Source organism: Portunus trituberculatus, chromosome 40 (genome assembly GCF_017591435.1).
Source record: "Portunus trituberculatus isolate SZX2019 chromosome 40, ASM1759143v1, whole genome shotgun sequence".
Classification (NCBI taxonomy): Eukaryota; Metazoa; Arthropoda; class Malacostraca; order Decapoda; family Portunidae; genus Portunus; species Portunus trituberculatus.
Window position 1 is genome coordinate 28,327,812 of NC_059294.1, and position 20,000 is coordinate 28,347,811.

The 20,000-nt window shown below is 45.9% G+C and overlaps 2 protein-coding genes across 33 annotated transcripts in view; both read left to right on the plus strand.

The window, feature by feature from the left end:
* Positions 1-14,886, plus strand: part of LOC123516087 — a 15,292-nt gene extending 406 nt beyond the window's left edge. For both annotated transcript variants that reach the window (XM_045275176.1, XM_045275175.1), the window contains exon 2: positions 12,784-14,886. In XM_045275176.1, coding sequence (XP_045131111.1) covers positions 12,930-14,636 — 1,707 coding nt within the window. In that variant the 5' untranslated portion in view covers positions 12,784-12,929 and the 3' untranslated portion in view covers positions 14,637-14,886. The remainder of the gene's footprint in view (positions 1-12,783) is intronic.
* Positions 1-20,000, plus strand: part of LOC123516083 (titin-like) — a 562,881-nt gene that overhangs the window by 489,370 nt on the left and 53,511 nt on the right. The gene's annotated exons all lie outside the window — the stretch shown is intronic.

Here is a 20,000-nt window from a genome sequence, read left to right on the forward strand (position 1 = left end):
TGTGAATGGCAAGATATCGATGACTGATGAGTGCCAAGGCAGTGCAGTGCTAGTGTGGCTGTCCGTGCACCAGCGACTTGAGGAAAACCAGAAGCTCGCGGTGTTAAACTGGACGTCACTCGCCTCCCCCTTGCGTCCCACGGGCGTGCCAGGACCTGAAACTTGAGGTGGCAGAAGCAGGGACCCGTCTAGTGCACACCCTCACAGCAGCTCCCGTCTGGATTACGTTCTACTTGCGACACCCTCCCCTACTTCACATGGCCCGCGTTCTTTTGCCTATTTCTCACGTGGATTATTATCTTGTGTTGCAGTGAAGGAGGCAGTGGTGGTGGTGGTGGTGGTGGTGGTGGTGGTGATTGTGTTGGCGGTGGTGGAGGTCGTCAGAGGTTTAGACGTGTGAGAGCAAATGTTGCACGAAGCAGCACCAAAGAATCTATATAAAAAAAATTCGATTGTTTTGTGGAACTTTGCGTTGTGTGTGTGTGTGTGTGTGTGTGTGTGTGTGTGTGTGTGTGTGTGTGTGTGTGTGTGTGTGTGTGTGTGTGTGTGTGAGACTTTTTCCTCCACCTCATGCACATCACAGTACGCACACACGTGTTTGGAGTTTGGAGCATATAAATGAGTTATACTACGCTTTCTCTCTCTCTCTCTCTCTCTCTCTCTCTCTCTCTCTCTCTCTCTCTCTCTCTCTCTCTCTCTCTCTCTCTCTCTCTCTCTCTCTCTCTCTCTCTCTCTCTCTCTCTCTCTCTCTCTCTCTCTCTCTCTCTCTCTCTCTCTCTCTCCGATGCGTGTCCCCATCCCTACCACATCCCGTAGTGTGATGCCTCTCAGCCTCACCTCGCCACCTCGTCTCCCTCTCTTCCTCTATCGACCTCACCCCCCCTCACCCCCCCTCACGTCCCTAGCACCCAGTACTTGCCTCTACCCTAGAGGATGCTGAGGTTTCCCGGATTACCTGACAATCGAGCCCCTCCCCTTCCCTCCCTTCAGGACGAGAGGGCAGGGATACACGCTGCTCTGGAGAGGAAGAGCACAGTGGTTGGATACGTTGAATGCAAGGTAGTGGAGGTGAAGGGCAGAATTTGTAAGAGGAGAGAGGAGGTGTGCTGGGTTTCTGAGGTACAGGCTAAGGTTAAAAGAGTACACGTAGGTAGATAGCTAAGGGGAACTGATATATGCAACTGCGTCTGTGTGAAGGTAGTTTTATAGGTAGGCAATGTTTATGACGTGGTGATATATTACGGTGTGAGGTTTTTATTTACTTGTTTAGTGTAATTGAGCTAAGGGGAACTGATATATGCAACTGCGTCTGTGTGAAGGTAGGTTTATAGGTAGGCAATGCTTATGACGTGGCGATATATTACGGTGTGGGGTTTCTATTTAGTTGTTTATCTTAATGTAAATGTTTCGTTATTTCATCCCTTCCTTGCTGTGAAGGTGAAAGGATTCCCAGACTGAGGTTCAGATTTATACAGCTTAATGCAAATGTCTCGCTTATTTATTCATTTTTTTTTTTATGGTAGGACAGTGACCGAGAAGACACTCTGGGAACTCCGACGTGATGATTTTGAAACGAAAGCACAAAAAAAAAGCACCAGGATCTTTTTTTATCGTGTTTAGACTCCGTGTCCTTGTGTTTTACGAGGCGCCGCACACACGATACGGCTTGTCCCTCACACCTGACCCACGCACGCACGCACACACACTCCTCTCACTCCTCCAGTCCACCCTCTTCCCCTCCCTCTTTCCTATTATACCACCTCGTCGCTCTAACCCTTCCAACCTTCCCACAGATTTTTTTCTATATTCTTTCTGCCTTTCTCCTGCCTTCCCTTTCACCTTCTATCTTCTCTCCCTCCTTCATTTCCTCCCTCCCTCCCTCCGTGCCTCCTCGTCGCGGTGAGAGGCAGAGTCGCATGAAGCTAACCCTGCCTCCCTGTGTGTCCCGCGGCCTTTCATTACTTTATTACCCCTGGGAGTGTTCGCCAGACTCACAGAGGAAGGGGTGAAGGCGGCGAGGCGTTGAGATATCCGGCTTTGACACGGCTTTACCCTGTGCATTCAACGAGGCGCTTACTCATTTACTCACTCACTCACTCACTCACTCATTATGTCTCGTCCCTCTCATCCTGCTCTTCTTCCTCTTCCTGTTGTCCATCGTCACGCCCATTCCTCCCTCATTTTTCCTTACAGTACTTCATTTTTTTTCCTTCTTCGTCATTTCCCATTGCTTCACTCCTTCTCTTACTTTCCTTTCGTCACCTGCCTTTGTAATTTCCTCTTGCTTTCATGCATTCTCTGCCTCTCCGTTCTCGTCCCTTCCTTACTATCCTACACTATCATGTCTTGCTCTCCACTCTCTCTTTCTCTTTCTCTCTCTCTCTCACACACTCTTCCCTCCACCATCACACGCTAGCCTCACTTCTCTCACTCTTCTCCTGCCTTCCCTCCACTCTCAAATTCAGCTTTTTATTTCCATTCCTTCATTCCTTTCCTATTGTCTTTACATGTCTTCCACCATATCTCCGCCAGCACACACCTTTTCACTCCCTCCCTCGCTCTTCCATCATCTTTCGTTCATCCCTCCACTGTCAAATTCAGCTGTAAGTTCCATTTCATCGTTCTTTTCCTTGTTTTCCCTCCCTCATCCCTCTCTCCCCCCAGCGTCACGCCCAGCTATTTATTCCCTCCTTTACCTTCCCTTCTTCCACTTCCCCTTCTCTCTCGTCTTCCCCCTCCCGTCACGCTCCAGCCTCCAATCACCGCCTGCTTCTCCCTCCTGCTCCTCCCACGCCCTCTGCACCTGCCGGACACTCGCCATGCTGGTCCTCGCGCGCGACTGAGTGTATCCAAACCGCACTAATTATATCCTTTAATCTCTGCTCGTGGGAACCAAAAAGCAGGACAAAAAAAGGTGGTGGTACTTATCATCACTTCTCAAAGCGCATTAAAATTTAGGTGAATTTTTTGAGTCCTCCGTGATTTTGCGTGTGTAAGTGAGAGTTTGTGTGTTTATATAAAGAAACTGGGTGTGTTTATGGAAAGTTAGAAATAGGTAGTGATATTTCATAGAGGGATTGCCATATGTGGACTGATTGTTTCTCGCTCTTTCTGTTTTTTTAATTCAGTCAAGTTTTAAAGGTTGATAAGATATGTATCTAAAATAAAATAGTACATTGTTGGATTATTTTGAGGAATATTGATAAGACCGGATTGTTTTTAAATGGGTCAGCAAAGGATTAAATGTTAAGGAAAAATACTCTCTCTCTCTCTCTCTCTCTCTCTCTCTCTCTCTCTCTCTCTCTCTCTCTCTCTCTCTCTCTCTCTCTCTCTCTCTCTCTCTCTCTCTCTCTCTCTCTCTCTCTCTCTCTCTCTCTCTCTCTCTCCTGCGTGCGTTATGGTAATGGTGGTGGCCACGATGGTAGTACTTGGACATGGGAAAAAGAGAGGAAGGGGAAGGTTTCAATGACACGCGGACACTTTCCTTCATATTACCACGTTGAGAGAGAGGAGGAGTGTCGAGGCGTGAAATCCCTTGGCCGACACAGCTTCTATAGGAGTGGTTAGTGAACTCTTGGCGTCGAGGTGTGAGAGTAACGTTCAGGGATATCTTTTTATCAACAAGGAAGAAGGAAGTGTGGTTTTTAGTTCAAGTAACGAGTTTTTTTTTTCCTTGTAATGGTCGGAAGTACTAATGACATTATGGTACAAGAAATCCATGTACTGGTTAGATCTTGATGTTGTTTGGCTCTTGGGTTTATTGTTTCGGGAAAGGTTTACGATAGAGGCAATAAAAAGTGACGTTATCATGATAGTAGTATACATTTTCAGGAAGGTAGCAATCCTAGAAAGCCTGTCGGTGTAAGTGTTACGATGGATGATAAAAAAAATTAAGATAGTGAAGTTTAAGTGGCTCAGTAATCAAAAGTAACGTAAACACAATACTAGTAGCATTTTAAAGGTAGAAATAGCTGAGGGATTGTTATTAGTGTTGAATAAGGTAATGAAACGCTTCAAGTTGAAAAGTATGCGTGATTCATTAATAAAAACACGCCAACAAAGTGAATACAGTTTTTAGAGAGAATTTATTGGTAGTAACAGTGATGACTATAATGGATTGGACAGTTAGGGAGAGGATGACGCCTCCAGTCGACCATTTCTGGAGGGGACACCTTCCTACCTGTCTTTTGAGTGTTTGTTAATGAGACCAGGGCGGCAGTGAGAGGTAAAGAAGACGTCCATTAATTGAGATGTCAAATATAGAACCCCATGACCCTCGCTACCTTTCCTCCCTCGTCTTCCCTCCTTCCTTTCTTTTCCCTCCTCTCTTTCATATCATCCTTCATTCAGGCGACACAACAGTCCACATTAATTACACCACCGTACCTTCTTTCGCCTCATCTTTCGGATCTTTGTGTCACGTCCGAACGAGTCGTGACGTCACAGCCTCCCATTCAACCTCACTCCGCCCCGAGCCTCGCCGGGAACACCTTTGACTACCTGGCTGTGACTCAGACTCCTTCTCCTCACTTAGATATCACGAACCGAGGCGAGGATGAAAGACTGCCGACATATACACACTCACTCACTTTTACACACAAACGTACGTGTCTGAATACACATTAATCCACTTAAGGTGTTGCACTGTTAAATAAGCAGCTTATCCTTTTACCACAAACTCGTTATCGCAACCTATGAGCAGCTTTGACCACGTTGCAGTGTGAATGAGATACAGGCTCACAATATTAATGCTTGATTTAGCGTATTCAACTCAATTTCCCAAGGTATTAAGATTTTGTATCACATGCTGGTTCTTGTAATCTATAAGCAACTGTGGCAGTGTGAGTAAAAGAAAAATACTTGGAGGGGTTTGAAGCAAGGCAATGATGATCAGCGTATTTGATATAGTCTCCCAAGGTATTTGGATTTTCTCACCACAGACTAGTTTTCGTAGGGTTAGGTTAGGTTAGGTTAGGTTAGGTATTCATGTTTCCACGTAGTAATGTAAATGAAAGAAAGGCAAATATATATCAAGATCTCAGACAATTTATAATGTTTCTAGTTTCTCGTTTCTAGCTATTCAGATTTTACAATACAAATTAGACCATATAATATCCAAGAAGCTGCGTAAAAGTGGTGAAGAAGACGAGTTGTAAGGGTTTTAGGAAAGATAATGAGGTTTAGTGCTTTCAGATTTGTTTCCCATGCAAGGCGTCAGTTGCAAGAGGTGTAGGTTAGCGGTACTTCGTGGATTGAAAAGGCAGAATTCCACACAGCGAAATAATAGTGTAAGAAAGTTTCACGTAATCATTGTTACTTGAGTGAGTGAAGAAAACGTGTGTGTGTGTGTGTGTGTGTGTGTGTGTGTGTGTGTGTGTGTGTGTGTGTGAACGTGTGTGTGTGTGTGTGTGTGTGTGTGTGTGTGTGTGTTGTCTACTTATCCAATTGTTGTCTGTCGGCATTCAACGTTCCTATCTACATTTTTCTATATCATTGTGGTTATTTATATCTTCACCTTCCCTTTGTCTATGCGGATGTGTACGTGCATTGATCTATATTCGCATTGCAGGGAATGAAAGTAAAAAGACCACCACTAACGTCGCATTACAAACCACCTTACATCATTCCTCGTGCGAAAGAAACCCAGCGCTGCAGTATTGTTGCAGTACTCACAGAAATGTTCATACCGGTTGTTCAAGTCAAGTTCAACCACCAGTAAACCAGCAGCGTAGCATGCATGTGTTCACCACCACCACCAACACCAACACAACCACTGCTGCCAATAACACAGACGAATGAAAAAAGAATTAAAAGTGAACCTCAATCGTGGCATGAGAATCTCGCCGCTGCATCGCGTCTGATCGAACAACAGTGACAGTGGAAAAAGTAGCTAACTCAATAAAGGCTTTTCCAGGGAAGGTATTGGCGGAATTGGTCTGATTGTGGGACGTGATCGGCTGCCCTAATATTGGCACTGTTGTCTGGCGGGACTGGAAAGGGGGGGAAGGAGGGAGAGAGAGGACTAATGGTGAGGCAACATGGTGGTCTGCTTAGTGTGGATGTGGTGCATGGCTAGACAGGACGGGACGGGATAGTGTATTGATGGTGTGAGGAGGAGGTGGCGGAGCGGTGAGGGTACTGAAGGTGTAGGGTGGAGGTGGTGTGGATGGAGCAGGGCAGGTCAGTGTATTGGAGGTGTATAGTGAATGGTGAAGGGCGGGGCTGGACAAGGGAGGTGTAGAGGAGGAAGTTGAGTGCATGGGGAAGAGGTGGGCGGTGTTTCGAAGGTGAAGGGAGTAGGTAGGATGGAGAGGACAAGGAGGGGCTGTGTATTGGTGTAGAGGCGGAGGTAGGGTGGACGGGGCAGGTGAGGGTGGTTTACCTGGAGAGACTCGTCATGAAACAGGTTTAGCAAGACGGGCAGCACAGTGTGGCGCAGTGTACTAAAGGACAGGTTAAAGGGAGGACTTGGAAGCAGGGGTGGTTGAGTAGAGAGGTATGCTGACCTGTCACAGAGCAGAGTGCGTGGACCAGAGAGGAGGGGGGTTGAGTTGAGTGTGTTTGCTTAAAGGAAGGTGTGTCGTTGAGCGAAACCTGAGTGCTGTCATACTAAATCAGTGATCCTGTGAAGTATGATAACCGAGGGACGCTGGTAACCTGAGTGGGAAGCTTCACAAAAAAAAAGAAGAAATAAGGATGCATGTAGTGGTGTTTATGATTTTAAAATAGGGTTGTGAATGTGAGACGCAAAGACGCAGGCTGGGAGAGTGAAGGAAGGGTTTAATATAAGATATGCTATATATTCATGAGGGAAGTGAGTTTGCATACAAGCTCGTTGAAGGCGCGAGGTAGGATGGCGAGGGACATGAGGGTGGTGGGCTCCGCGGATCAGGTTTGGTGCAAAAATAAAGTTGGATTATACGTAGTGCATGAGAGAGAGGGAGAGGGAGAGTGAGGGAGAGTGAAGGGAAAAGAGGTGTGTGTGTGTGTGTGTGTGTGTGTGTGTGTGTGTGTGTGTGTGTGTGTGTGTGAGGCCGAAATTGAGTTGTTTTTGTGAAGCGCTAGTTTGTAAAAGTTGTAAGTACGTTGCGGTTGGTCGCTTGAAACATGTATTATCTGACTCATTATGCATACATACATACATACATTCTCTCTCTCTCTCTCTCTCTCTCTCTCTCTCTCTCTCTCTCTCTCTCTCTCTCTCTCTCTCTCATCAACACATTCCTGACACGCTGATACGCCAACGTGACGCTTAGGACCACAGCCAGATTCCCACGCTCCACCCTCCTACACCAACCCGCTCCACCCACCACCCTCCACCCTCCACCCTCACCCCTCGTCGGAACCTCCTTCCCCTCCACGTTTACTCCTCCCTCATCTCCACCATCCCAGTCTTTTCCGTCCCCCCCCACACACACACTGACCCTAATCGTTTCCTTTTTTGATAGCATGTTTTCATCCTTGCTTTATTTACTTTTATAACGTCCCTCACACACTCACAGCCACACACACACACACACACACACACACACACACACACACACACACACACACACACACACACACACACACACACACACATGCAAACACACCAAGACACGTTGACACACTATCATCTGTCTCGTCGTGTTTGTGTTTCAACGTCTATAACATTGAAGTCGTTGGGATTCGCACCGTGACCCACATTCCGCTCCTCCCAGCGCCCTCCCACGCCCTGTCCCTGTCCCTGCTGTGTGCGAGGCTGGTGTTGACGTCCTTGGTGGCCCTCATGCCCGTCTCGCGCTGTCCTAACCTTCACTTGTCACCTTTCTCACGTCACCACCAGTCTTTGCTATTCCTTACTCGGTTCCCGTAATATTTTATCCGTCCTGTGACCTCTGTCTGAAATTGTGGTGTTAGTTTCTCGACTCACTCCCATTTGTCACTTTAATTTGTGCCTGGAATAACTCTTGCGCGTGCATTTCCTTTTTTTGTTTGTCATTTTCACGTCTTTTGAGCGCCATTTCTCATTTTTTGGTGTATTTCCTTCTTTTTTTTCTTTGTCGTACTCTGTTGTTGTCTTGCCTTGATATTTTCACATCTTTGGAACACCTCTTTTAAATTCCAACAGCTTTTCATTTTTTTTTTTTTTCGATGTTGTGGTTGTGGGTGTTTTTTTTTTTTTTTTTTTATACATCCCAAAATTAAACATTATGGATCGCTCGCCGTTTACCTTTGTACTTGCGGCTCATCGCTCAGTATAATCAATGGCTCTTATGCATTCTGTCTTCGTCCCTCATCCAGATCCTTTTTATTCGCACTCTTCACACGTACACAACACCTAGGCTGCTCCTTATCCTTGCTAGGTTCATCTCACACACTAGTCCCTCTCCTACTCCTCCATTTTCCTCTACTTCTTTTACTCCTACTGCACCTGCTACACGTCCTCGTTCTCGTCCCCTTACTTCTCTTTCTCGCCCTCACATTTGTCGCTATTAGTTTCTACCTCCTCTGAACCCAATCCTGCCGTTTCGAGGTCACGGTACAGTCGCGTTCCTTTAACCTCCGTGTGATTCTAGCAACCCTCCCAAGCCGCTAGCACAATGAAATAAGCCCCTTCGTAAGTGGCTGGTATTGTCTGCCACGGCTAATCTAAACAGACAACAGGAGAGAAGAGAGACGAAAATCATACGTACAGGAAGAGATATTACGGAGATGGAACTGTCATCGCGAACATGAGTAGTTTTGTTGTCACCTCAATGCGGCTTCATTATTTTCTGCCATCGCTGTGTTTAGTTCACCGTTGCGCTGGTCAGGGAAGGAAAGGCAAGGCAAGGGAAGGGCGCGTAACTGTGCTTGACGGCGCGGGTGAGGGTCGCGAGTGTGAGTGTGGCGGTGTAGGGCGAGGAAGTGATGGACTCTTAAGAAGCCAGGGGGAAAAAATGTAATCGTCCTCGTAGATGGGCGGCGCCGTGGTGGGGCGGCGGTGGCAGGGCGGTGTGCAGCATTCTAGACATTCAGTTTATGTGGCGCCTTGTTTGTCGTGATTTTTTTTTTTTTGTATGTCTGTCTGTGTTGGTGACGTATTTTACAAGGAGAAGGATACAAAATAAAGGTTCCTCACATACTTGGTTTCAGTGTATAGTTTGTTCATAGATAACTGAGAATTCGGATTTTCTTCATAATTCTTCAACCTTGTGGACGGGCGCCCTTTCTTTACTAAGAAACCGCGAACTGTGAAGAATTTATGACTATTTGTTCATATCTTATCTTCAATTTGCATACCTGAGATTGTTTTTATTGGTATCGGGTAGCGATGAAAGATGTGGCAGAAGGACAGCTGACTAACTATAGACTATCTTTTTGCTCTTGAGTAAATAAGACATTCATAGATAAACTGACACATATTTGCTTTCTCTTTAGAAGCAACATCAGTGACATTTATGAACAGCTCAACACGGTGGCACGAATGGAAGAAGAAACGGAACTGAACTTTTTCCTCGATCTAAGGAATTCATTTCATCCATGGTCGAGAGTTTCCTCTAATCACTGACGGACTTGATTGCTAACTAGACGCTAGGGACTTACAAAAAGAGAACTACATGAAAAGGTCATTTTCTGCCAAATATGAGTAGGATCGCCGTTACGCTAAGCTCCGTTATATTTCGGGAAGGTGTTAAGTTTGTGTGTGACGGGAGTCGTCCACGACCCACGACCTATTACTTGTCTCTGGAAAATTGCTGAACTCTCACTCCTTCGTCCCCTTGGTGAGCGTGGCCACGTCCGGTAACACGTACTGGGTCCTCGCTGACTCAAGGAAACGCAGTACGTGTGACTTATGAAGGGGTTCCATGGAGGAGAACAATACCTTCTGTCAATAGACCAATAAGCTAGTCGGAATATCTGCTCTCACTGTATTAATATTTCAGTCGGATATGCTAATTTCTATGTAAGCCGTGTACCCATACAGGCACACACAAATGAGTCATAAGGCCAGCCAGTCATCCACAGCCATGAGTTGGATGAGTAAACAAGTCTTCAAGGAGACTCGGGTAACCTCGAGCGCTTGTATCTGCGTAACTTGTTTATGAATAAATTTTCACATTCGAGAGGATAATGATTAGTATGCTGATGAGCAGGTTACGTTGTCTTACCTTTATAGATGAAGTCATGTTTGGTGTAGCAGCTGACATATTTATTATCAGAAAAGTCAATCACTTGAAAATATAAAAGAACACCATCACCTCTCTATTTTCATACTTAAATTGATGTACAATGTAACCAACAATATCTGACAGCATAAGACAAATTGGTTTTCCTCTCAAAGAAAGTTTCGATCTGTAACTCATGCAGTTAACAAACAATCATGATATGGAATACGTGCTTTCACTAACCGCCAGACAATCAGCACGTGAACCACAACACAAGCTGATAATATTAACATTAAAACATCCTAATCACGTATCTATCGCACAAATAAACACCTTAAAATGTAGCACATCTTTTCACAAACGTTAGATAACTCCATTAACAAGTGGACCTCTTCATCAACTCACCACAAACATCCACCCAAGCAAACAAGTCAATTCATATGCCAACTGACAACTTAATTCTCGCCCCATCCAAGCAGGTACTCGTACATCCACGTGCCGGACTGGAGTTGTGTACAGTGTGGTCCCTTCAGCCTGGGGGACACACAGGTAGATGTTTACGCAACCCTCAGGGGGAAGACACGGATCCCTTTACTGTTTTCCGGGTTAGGGGAGAATAAGGGAAGAAGGAAGGGGGAATTGTTATATAGGTCTTCCTCTACCTGCTATGGTGTATTGGAGTAAGGAAAGGTGTATGGGGAGCGAGAGGCGAAGAAGGGTGGAATGAAGGAAACTATGTAGCCAATGAAGGGGAAAGTTGTAGAGTGATGACAGGGGAGACAAGAGAGCGGTGCGGATGGTGGAGGAACTAGACGGAGGAAGGCAGGGGAAAATATGAGGCTGGAATGAAGTAATGGTGGAATGGGTCAAGTGAAATGATGGGGAAGAGATGGATGGGTGATTGTAATGTGAAGAATGTGCATTACAACCATACTTTTTTTTTTCTAGTTCAAGTTATTTGTCTCGGGTTATTGATAATGAAGAATGCATTCCAAGAGGCTAATGTATTTCAAGTAGCCATGATTTGAATCTTTCTCATAATTATTGATATCAATCTATGTTTTCTTTTTCGAACAAGTGTAATTATCGAGAGCTATCGTAAGCACACACACACACACACACACACACACACACACACACACACACACACACACACACACACACACACACACACACACACACACACACACACACACACACACACACACACACACACACACGTTAACAATCAATGTGACAAACAAGCTTAAATTTGTAAAAACTGATAGCTGAGTGGAGAGAGAGAGAGAGAGAGAGAGAGAGAGAGAGAGAGAGAGAGAGAGAGAGAGAGAGAGAGAGAGAGAGAGAGAGAGAGAGAGAGAGAGAAACTAGGGCTGGGCTGTCTGTGGTTTGGAAGGCAGAGAGCGTCTTTACGAGTACAAGCTGTTACGCCTCGGACACGTTGATCCAATTGTGGCCAAACAGACCCGCCCCATGAACCACGCTGGACTGGGAGACGGGGGCGGAGAGGGCGGGAGGCAAGGTTTGTGGCGGGGGAAGGACGGGAAAAGGTGGGACAGAAAACAGATACAGGGAAAGAGGAAAAGAATGTGTGTGATGAAGATGGCTTGGAGGAGGAAAGGATGAGGGGTGTAAAGGAGATACTATAGAGTGTAGGGAGATAGAAAAAAAAGTGATTGTGAGAAAGGGATAGGAAAATGTTGTTAGAGTGAAGAGAGGAGAAATATCAAGATTTTCCTTATTAAAGAAGGTTTAGTAGAGGAAGTAAAGTTTTTTTTTTTAGTATTATCTGTGTGATATGATGAATGAATTGCACACACACACACACACACACACACACACACACACACACACACACACACACACACACACACACACACACACACACACACACACACACACACACACACACACACACACAGCACGAAGGAACCTCACACTCGAATGACTTCCCCGTGAAAGTGTCAGATCGAAGGAAAGTCGGTTGTCAGAAAGGCAGATCCACGTGGATAAGGCTTGGGAGACTTGAGCGCGGCAGTAGATAGTGATCAGGGGACGCAGAGTCTGGCGCGACACAGGGTTCACTGACTGGCTGGATCGGTGACTTGTGAATGGATGCTTGGCTTTCCTGACTTGTTCATTGGTTGCGTGTGTGGCTTAACTTCTCACGACATTGCACATAACATCATTGGTTGCCGGGCTCTCTGTAATGGATTGCATGGGAACGGAATGTAGATGACATGATTTTTCTTTTTCATTTTATTTGGCATCACTTTGAATTTTATGCGAATGTTTTTTTTTTTTTAGCTTTGATGTCGCGACGATGATCCATGTGGTGGGTAACTCAGTTTGTCTGTTACCAAAGATTTCGATGTCGAGTGCGTACTGGACTTGATGGGCTGTGATGTGTTGCCCACGACATGCGAGGATTTTTTTTTATTTCACCTATTCCTTCTCTTTTTTTTTTTCTTCTTTAACGAATTTAATGCAATATTTGTGACAATATTTGCCTATTATCGTGTGTTGAGAGAGTGAGACTGCTGTGAGGGTGCCGCGGCGTGCTTCCTGCTGAATTTGTTTGGGAGATGCGTGCTTCAAATTTGAATAAAATAAAAGGAGTAACACATTTAAGGCATCGTGTGTGTTTTTTCAGCCATGTGAAGCGGAAAAAATGGAGAACATTCTGAGGTAGAAATAAACACAATGAACAAAGTGTGTGTGTTGCGTCCTCGCGCTTCGTGCGTAGTACAGAGGACTGCGTGATTACGTGTGTGTCGAGTTTCCCTCGGGATTCGTGACATGTTTAAAATGTTGAAGTTTGAAAATCCGTCTCGGCTCTCGGGTTTCAAATGTTCGACGCTGCCGCTCGACAAACCCACCAACAACTTCGCCAAGATGAGGCGAATCCTTCGGGCATCTGGAGTGGGGGCAGAGGGGCGCCAGGATCCCCCTGTCCTGCCCGTGCCCACTGTGCCGCCATACCCTATCGAGATGTTCGAAAGCAACCAAGTCCTCGGCCATACTAACCCAGCGTTCATCTTCACTGACGAGTTCCTTGAGGCCAACAACCTCAAGGCAACATCTCCATCCGCATCTCAGGTGACGAGTGACGACGCCCCCAGCTCTCGGTCCTCCCCGGAAGGCGCTGTGTATAGCGTGACGGGCGGCACGGTGAGGAGCCTGGGGTCAAGTGAGAGCGATGAGAGGACGCCTCATGACTGTTCCCCGCGAGACAGTGAAGTGACCACACTTAGTGATGAGGCTTCTTCGGGAAGACAGAGCTTCCTTAGCGGTGTTTCTCGAGGATCCAATGAAGACTCTGCTCGTGGTGGCAGTTGTAGCGGCTCTGCATCTAACGATGGTGAACTTATTAAGCATTCTTCTGTGATTCACTCGTCAAATGCTTCCTCTGTTCACACTGCAGGCTCATTGCCTTGCACTGGTCCACTAAATAACAGTGACACCGTAGATACAGGTGGCCCCATGGCAAGCAATGACTCTATACCCAACACTGACCACAGACCCAGTAATGGCACGGTGCCAAAAAGTGACTGTATCCCGAGCGATGCCTCTGTAAAAAACGAAATTCCCAGACCCAACGTTAGATCCTCCAGCAGCGATGATGCCTTGCTTGCCAGTGGTCCAGATTCCACCAGCAGTTCCTTACCAAATGGTGGCCCTGTTCCTACCAGTGGCAGCGGCACTCCTCTACTAAAACGGTGCCACATATCAATCTGCAGAGAATCCCTTCCCAATGGTGGCTTAGTGGCTAACAGTGGCCCGATTCTCAATGGTGGCCCTTTACCTAATGGTGGCTCTGTTCCTAATGGCAGTCTCATACCTAATGGTGGCCCTGTACCCAATGGTGGCCCCGTGTCTAATGGTGGACCCATACCTAACGGTGGACCTGTCCCGAGATTCCCTGTACCCACCCATGGCACTCTGCAGAATGGGAGAGACCTTAAGAAGAGAGGTTTTGCTCCTCCTTCCTATGTCGAAGTGATGAGCAGAGGGAGGCTGATAAACACGCGGCTGCCACAGGGACAGTGGCCCGTCAGACATCCAGTCAGTGGTCGCCCGGTGGCCAAGAGTGCGTCCCTCTCTCTCAGTGGATCCATCACCCCGGTTCATCGTGGACGAATTGGCGGGTCACTAAACTTCACACGACAGGGCCAGCAACTTCACCCAGGCAGCAGTCGCTACCCAAATGAGCGCCACAGGATGGCGAGAGACTTCCCTCCGCCGCCACGCCCGGAGATGACAGGTGGCGTGGCCCAGGCGGGAAGAACTGCGGGCAGTGGTGCGCCTCCCTACAGACCCTCCATAAATCACAGCAAGGCCGGCCATCCCTCAGGTGACCAGGTGGACAGGGCAGCTGCCAGCGACCCGACAAATGGAAGAAATTCGTCGCACCCTTCCATCAGCACGGCACAGGTCACACCCAGCAAGGCATCCTTCCCATATACAGCCAAGTCTGCAAAGCCAAGAAGGCGCGAAAGGCAATGAGTGATAACACGGTCCACAGGAAAGAGTGCCCCACCACGAGAGGCCTCACTATGCCCAGGTCCCCACGGCTCCTTCTTCCACGCTGGTCAGACGAGACGAGCGGGGAAATGTCCCCAACAACCGCCCTGCCGCTCCGCCCAGGCCTGACGGCAGTCCGCTGTACGAAGACCTTGCTGAATTCGAGGACGACAGAGCCGAGGAGAGGCAGTATAATATAGAAGTTAAAATTGATTATTCCCGCGGCAGCAAATATCAGATGGAAACCCGCCATGTAGTTACCACGAGGAACAGAAACGGCGAGAGAACACAACAGCAGCAACAGCAGCAGCACCAGCCACCTGAAGTGACCAATACCACTCCAGGCAGCAGTAAGAACCGGAGAGAGAAGACCATCTCGAGGAAGCTCCGGGAGGTAGGAGAAATGAAGAACTTCAGACTTGGTGTCATTCATGTGATTCGACTTGGCAAGTGGAGGTTCGTCGCGCTGTGCTGCTGCGGGTAAGCCACTCTACTCTCTCTTCGGAGATTCCACTTCCCCTACAGATGCTACTTTTACTCTTCTCTCTTCTACTATTTGTTAAAGGGGCGAGACTGACTCTTCCGGAGAGAAAAGGAAGGATACTCATAACTTGGTGTTTTTCTGCTTCGTAAATTTCTTTGCTCAGTCTGGTTCTGGCTGGTCTCAGCTAATCCTCAAAATACTTATACAAATAATAGTCTTAGTGTTCATAATATCTATTCCTTATCTTCCTCTTTTTTTTTTTTTTTTGTTATATCTACTTTCAATTCTGATGTGATCTTTTGTTATTTTTTTTGTCATTTAAAGTCTTGATATAAGATTCTCTCTTCTTTATGTTATTAGATGACTTTTGGGTTTCAGCTGCAACGTGTCGTTCCAGCTTATCAATGTTTAATCTTTCATTTGTATACGAAGACGAAAAATGAACGTGTGTGTGTGTGTGTGTGTGTGTGTGTGTGTGTGTGTGTGTGTGTGTGTGTGTGTGTGTGTGTTTGATCTGCTGCAGTCTCTGACGAGACAGCCAGACGTTACCCTACGGAACGAGCTCAGAGCTCATTATTTCCGATCTTCGGATAGGCCTGAGACCAGGCACACACCACACACCGGGACAACAAGGTCACAATTCCTCGATTTACATCCCGTACCTACTCACTGCTAGGTGAACAGGGGCTACACGTGAAAGGAGACACACCCAAATATCTCCACCCAGCCGGGGAATCGAATCCCGGTCCTCTGGCTTGTGAAGCCAGCGCTCTAACCACTGAGCTACCCGGCGTGTGTGTGTGTGTGTGTGTGTGTGTGTGTGTGTGTGTGTGTGTGTGTGTGTGTGTGTGTGTTGATGTATATACATTAGATTGATGTATGGCCCTTCTTCAGTAACTGTTAGTGCATTGATATTATCCTCAATACCAAAACTCATCCATCTCTTCGACACATTTATCTCTCCACCCTTCAACAGACCACAACTTTCACAACAAACACTGCAGGTAGAATAGAGCCTCTTCTCTCCCGCAGAAGCGTTATAAATGCCTTTGTAGTGCACTTGTATTATTCACCAATCTAGCAATCCTGGGTTCGAGTCCTGGTTTGGCTACTCTACACTCAGGCCACCCAGTTGGTGCTCATCCCCTGCGGTTAGGTTGCTGAATTGGTTCTTGAGAAATCTTGGGCTAGGTAAAGTTTGGCAACCCGGATGTTACGGTGGGTCGTGCGTGCAGGCGTGAGAGGACTTAGTAACCGCATACTTAAAAGTGACCACTGGATAGAGAAGTATTCTTGTAACATAACTGTGTACGCAATACATGCACTGCAGACAGGGAAAAAAATAAAAATATGAAAAAGAATGACATTTCGTATAAAGGTGAGGTCTACATCTGTGGTAAACTCACACCTAATCTCACGAAAGTATCGCCATATGACTTCTGTGTTGTGAAGTAGCAGGGCTAACCAATCGACTAATCAACACTGCTCACACGCCCACACACACACAAAGAAAGATCAACCCTTTAGTCTGCCACCGGTAATATGAACGAATAGCAGCAACAATGAAAATAAAAAGAAGAAACCTGCCCATCTTCTTCCTCGCTTCTTTTTGCACTCTGGGCCTGCATCTGCCTATTAGACGATACAGGGCGAGGTGGGACGCTGGGAGGCAGGAGCGGACTGGGGCAGAGTGGCAGGGAAGGGAGGAGGTGTGCAGTGTGATGGAGGAGGGTCAGAGGGGAGCAAGGTGGTGGAGGAGGGTCGGCAGTAGGACGGGATGCGAGAGGCAAGACTATAATACCAGTACGGCGGGAAGCAGGGAGGGGGAGAGCTTGCCCCTGTTAGGTAGGCCCGGAAACCTGACGCTGCTCCAGTAAAAGTGAAAGGAGTAGGTGGCTCGTTGTGGCTTTTTCTCATTTCCTTTGGTTTTGTGTGAGAAAGAATTGCAAACATGAATTGATTTTTGTTGATATTGCGTATTATATCATTGTCGCTATTATTATTATTATCATTATTATTATTATTATTATTATTATTATTATTATTATTATTATTATTATTATTATTATTACTATCATTGTTGTTGTTAATGTTGTTATTATTATTATTATTATCATTATCATTGTTATCAATACTGCTCCTGCTGTTGCTACTGCTACCACCACCACTACCTACCTGCTACCACCACGATTACTTATACCAACATCACCACCACCACCACCACCATCACCACCACTACCACTACCACTATTACTACTACTCATACGTACTATTACTACTACTACTACTACTACTACTACTACTACTACTACTACTACTACTACTTTTACCACCAAGACCATCACCACCACCACCACAACTATACCACTACCACTAGCACCACCACCACCACCACCACCACTACTACTTCCATTGCTCACACAGACAAAGCTGCATAACCAATTGGTGCCAAGACTATCAATATCATGTGTGTAATTATGACTTCCTATTATAAGATCCTTGATTATTTCCATTTCCTCCTGTTCGTATTTGCTTTACATCCTTTTGTCTCATTCTTTGTTAATTCACTTACACTCCTTCTTTTCCTCCTCCTTCTCCTACTCCTTTATCACCATCATCATCACTATCATCATCATCACCATCATCCACATCTTCCTCCTCTCCCTTTCTCACCTCGCCTCCTCTCTCAAGTGCACTCTCACTCTTACTCTCCCTCCTCCCTGAAGTCTTCGGTCAGGGAGAGCAAAAGTCACGTCACTTAAAAAGGTATAATTGGCGGGTAGTGGTTTCTAGGGACCTCGGGCGATGGAGGGAGGGAGAGAAAGAGAGGGAGAAGGAAGGAAAGAGAGGAGGCACGGAGAGGATGATGAGAGGTGGTACGAGAGGGAGAAAGAGAAGGAGGAGGAGAAGGAGGGGATGAAAATTATATAGTAGACGTTGTTATGATGAAGATGACAATGATTAGAGTGCAGAGATTTGCATGAAGAGGGAATCACGAGAATGGAATGAAAGAGGAGAAGGAGGAAAGACACGAAAAAAATGGCTGAGGAGGAGGAAGGGGAGGACGAAAGGGAGGAGGAAGTGGAGGAGTAAGGAGAAGAGGAAGAAGGCAATGACACTCATAAGATGAAGCGATTAACACGAAAAAAAAAGATGAAGACATTGAATCAGGAAAGAGGGTTTATATTCTACAATGCTAAAGTGAGAGAGAAAAAAACGTATCCCGTGAAGGAACAAAAGCAAAGGCACTGAGTTTAAACTGAAGCAACAAAGGAAAAATGTCGGAGGATGTGAGCAATGTACAAAAAGATTAACAACATAGTAAACTTGCAAAACCAGGAGGAAAAAAATCCGTGGGAGACTTTGGAGCCTAACTGAACCAAAACAAAGGAAATGTAAGAAAGCAGGAAGGAAGCATGGGGGTAAAAAATACGAGAGAGAGAGAGAGAGAGAGAGAGAGAGAGAGAGAGAGAGAGAGAGTCGAACATAACATCAAACAAAAGAACTACATTGCAATAAGAATGAAAGACAGGATGGTAAGATGCAACTAGAGGAGGAGGAGGAGGAGGAGGAGAGAAGGAGAGGCGGGAGGGGCAGGAAGAGGATAAACAAGTTGGGTGAGCGCGGCATGAACACCTGGCCGTGGGAGGAATGAGTGTGGCCGTCTGCAGGGCATCCACTTCCCACCTGAGGATAGGTTGCCCTTCAGAGCGTGAGAAGATGCTTGAGGTGGAGAGAGAGAGAGAGAGAGAGAGAGAGAGAGAGAGAGAGAGAGAGAGAGAGAGAGAGAGAGAGAGAGAGATTCACCTAAACAGAAAGCAGAAAGACAAACACCCGAAAGTTTTATATTGTGTTCGTAAACGTTTCATTTTGATCGTAACACGATCCTTCAGAGAGAGAGAGAGAGAGAGAGAGAGAGAGAGAGAGAGAAAGAAAAAGAGATAAAGTAATGAATAATGCTCTCATAACTTTATAGAATCAATACTCATGTTTGGGGTGTAATGGGTCGATTGTGGTGGTGATGGTGGTGGTAGAAGTGTAGTGGACAGGATAACAAAACCTGCCTTATGTGGTCAAATACTCACCTTTATATGAGCTACCGAGCATTTTATCTCTCGTGCTCAGTGAAATAGTCCGAAGGCTGCTATAATGCACTGCTGATTGCCGCCATACCATTACTGCTTATTGGTCATGGAGGCTCCTACGTTGTATTTATTTTTATACACTCGCATCACTGGTCATTGTTTTGCCAGCTGTTGTAATATTCATGCCAGTCACTCAATGGAGAGGTTTGATGAGACTTTAGTAAGCTGCTTATCCGCCTGCTGGCCTTAAGTGTAGCATTGTAAGCCCTCGCGTTGCTGTGTCCTTCAAAAACAATACACGCAAGTGGAGAGTTACGGAATTTGGAGGTTATTAACAAGTTTGCTGCTGTGGTGGATAACTACTAAGGTAACAAGCAGTGTGTGTCACATATGATGATATATGATGTTAAGTAAGTGAGGTACGTATATGAAGATACACTTGTGACTTCTCTACATGCTCTTCGTATGAGGCAAAGAACATTGTGCAATTTTAAGGAACGTAACTTCTCTACATGTTGTTCTTGGCAATTTTAAGGAATATCAAACATTGCTTTTGTACAAGAGAAAAATATATGAAAAAAAATATATTGTTGTATTGCAAATGGATATATTTCGTGTAGATGTGAAAGAATAAACGAAATAAAAGACACACACACACAAAAAAAAAAAAAAAGTGGGTACAAACACAAGTAAAATTTCAGACACAATCTCTAAATGTTTACAAGTAAATAAATTTGAATCAGTACGTAGTTAAAAAAGAATGCGAGAGAGAGAGAG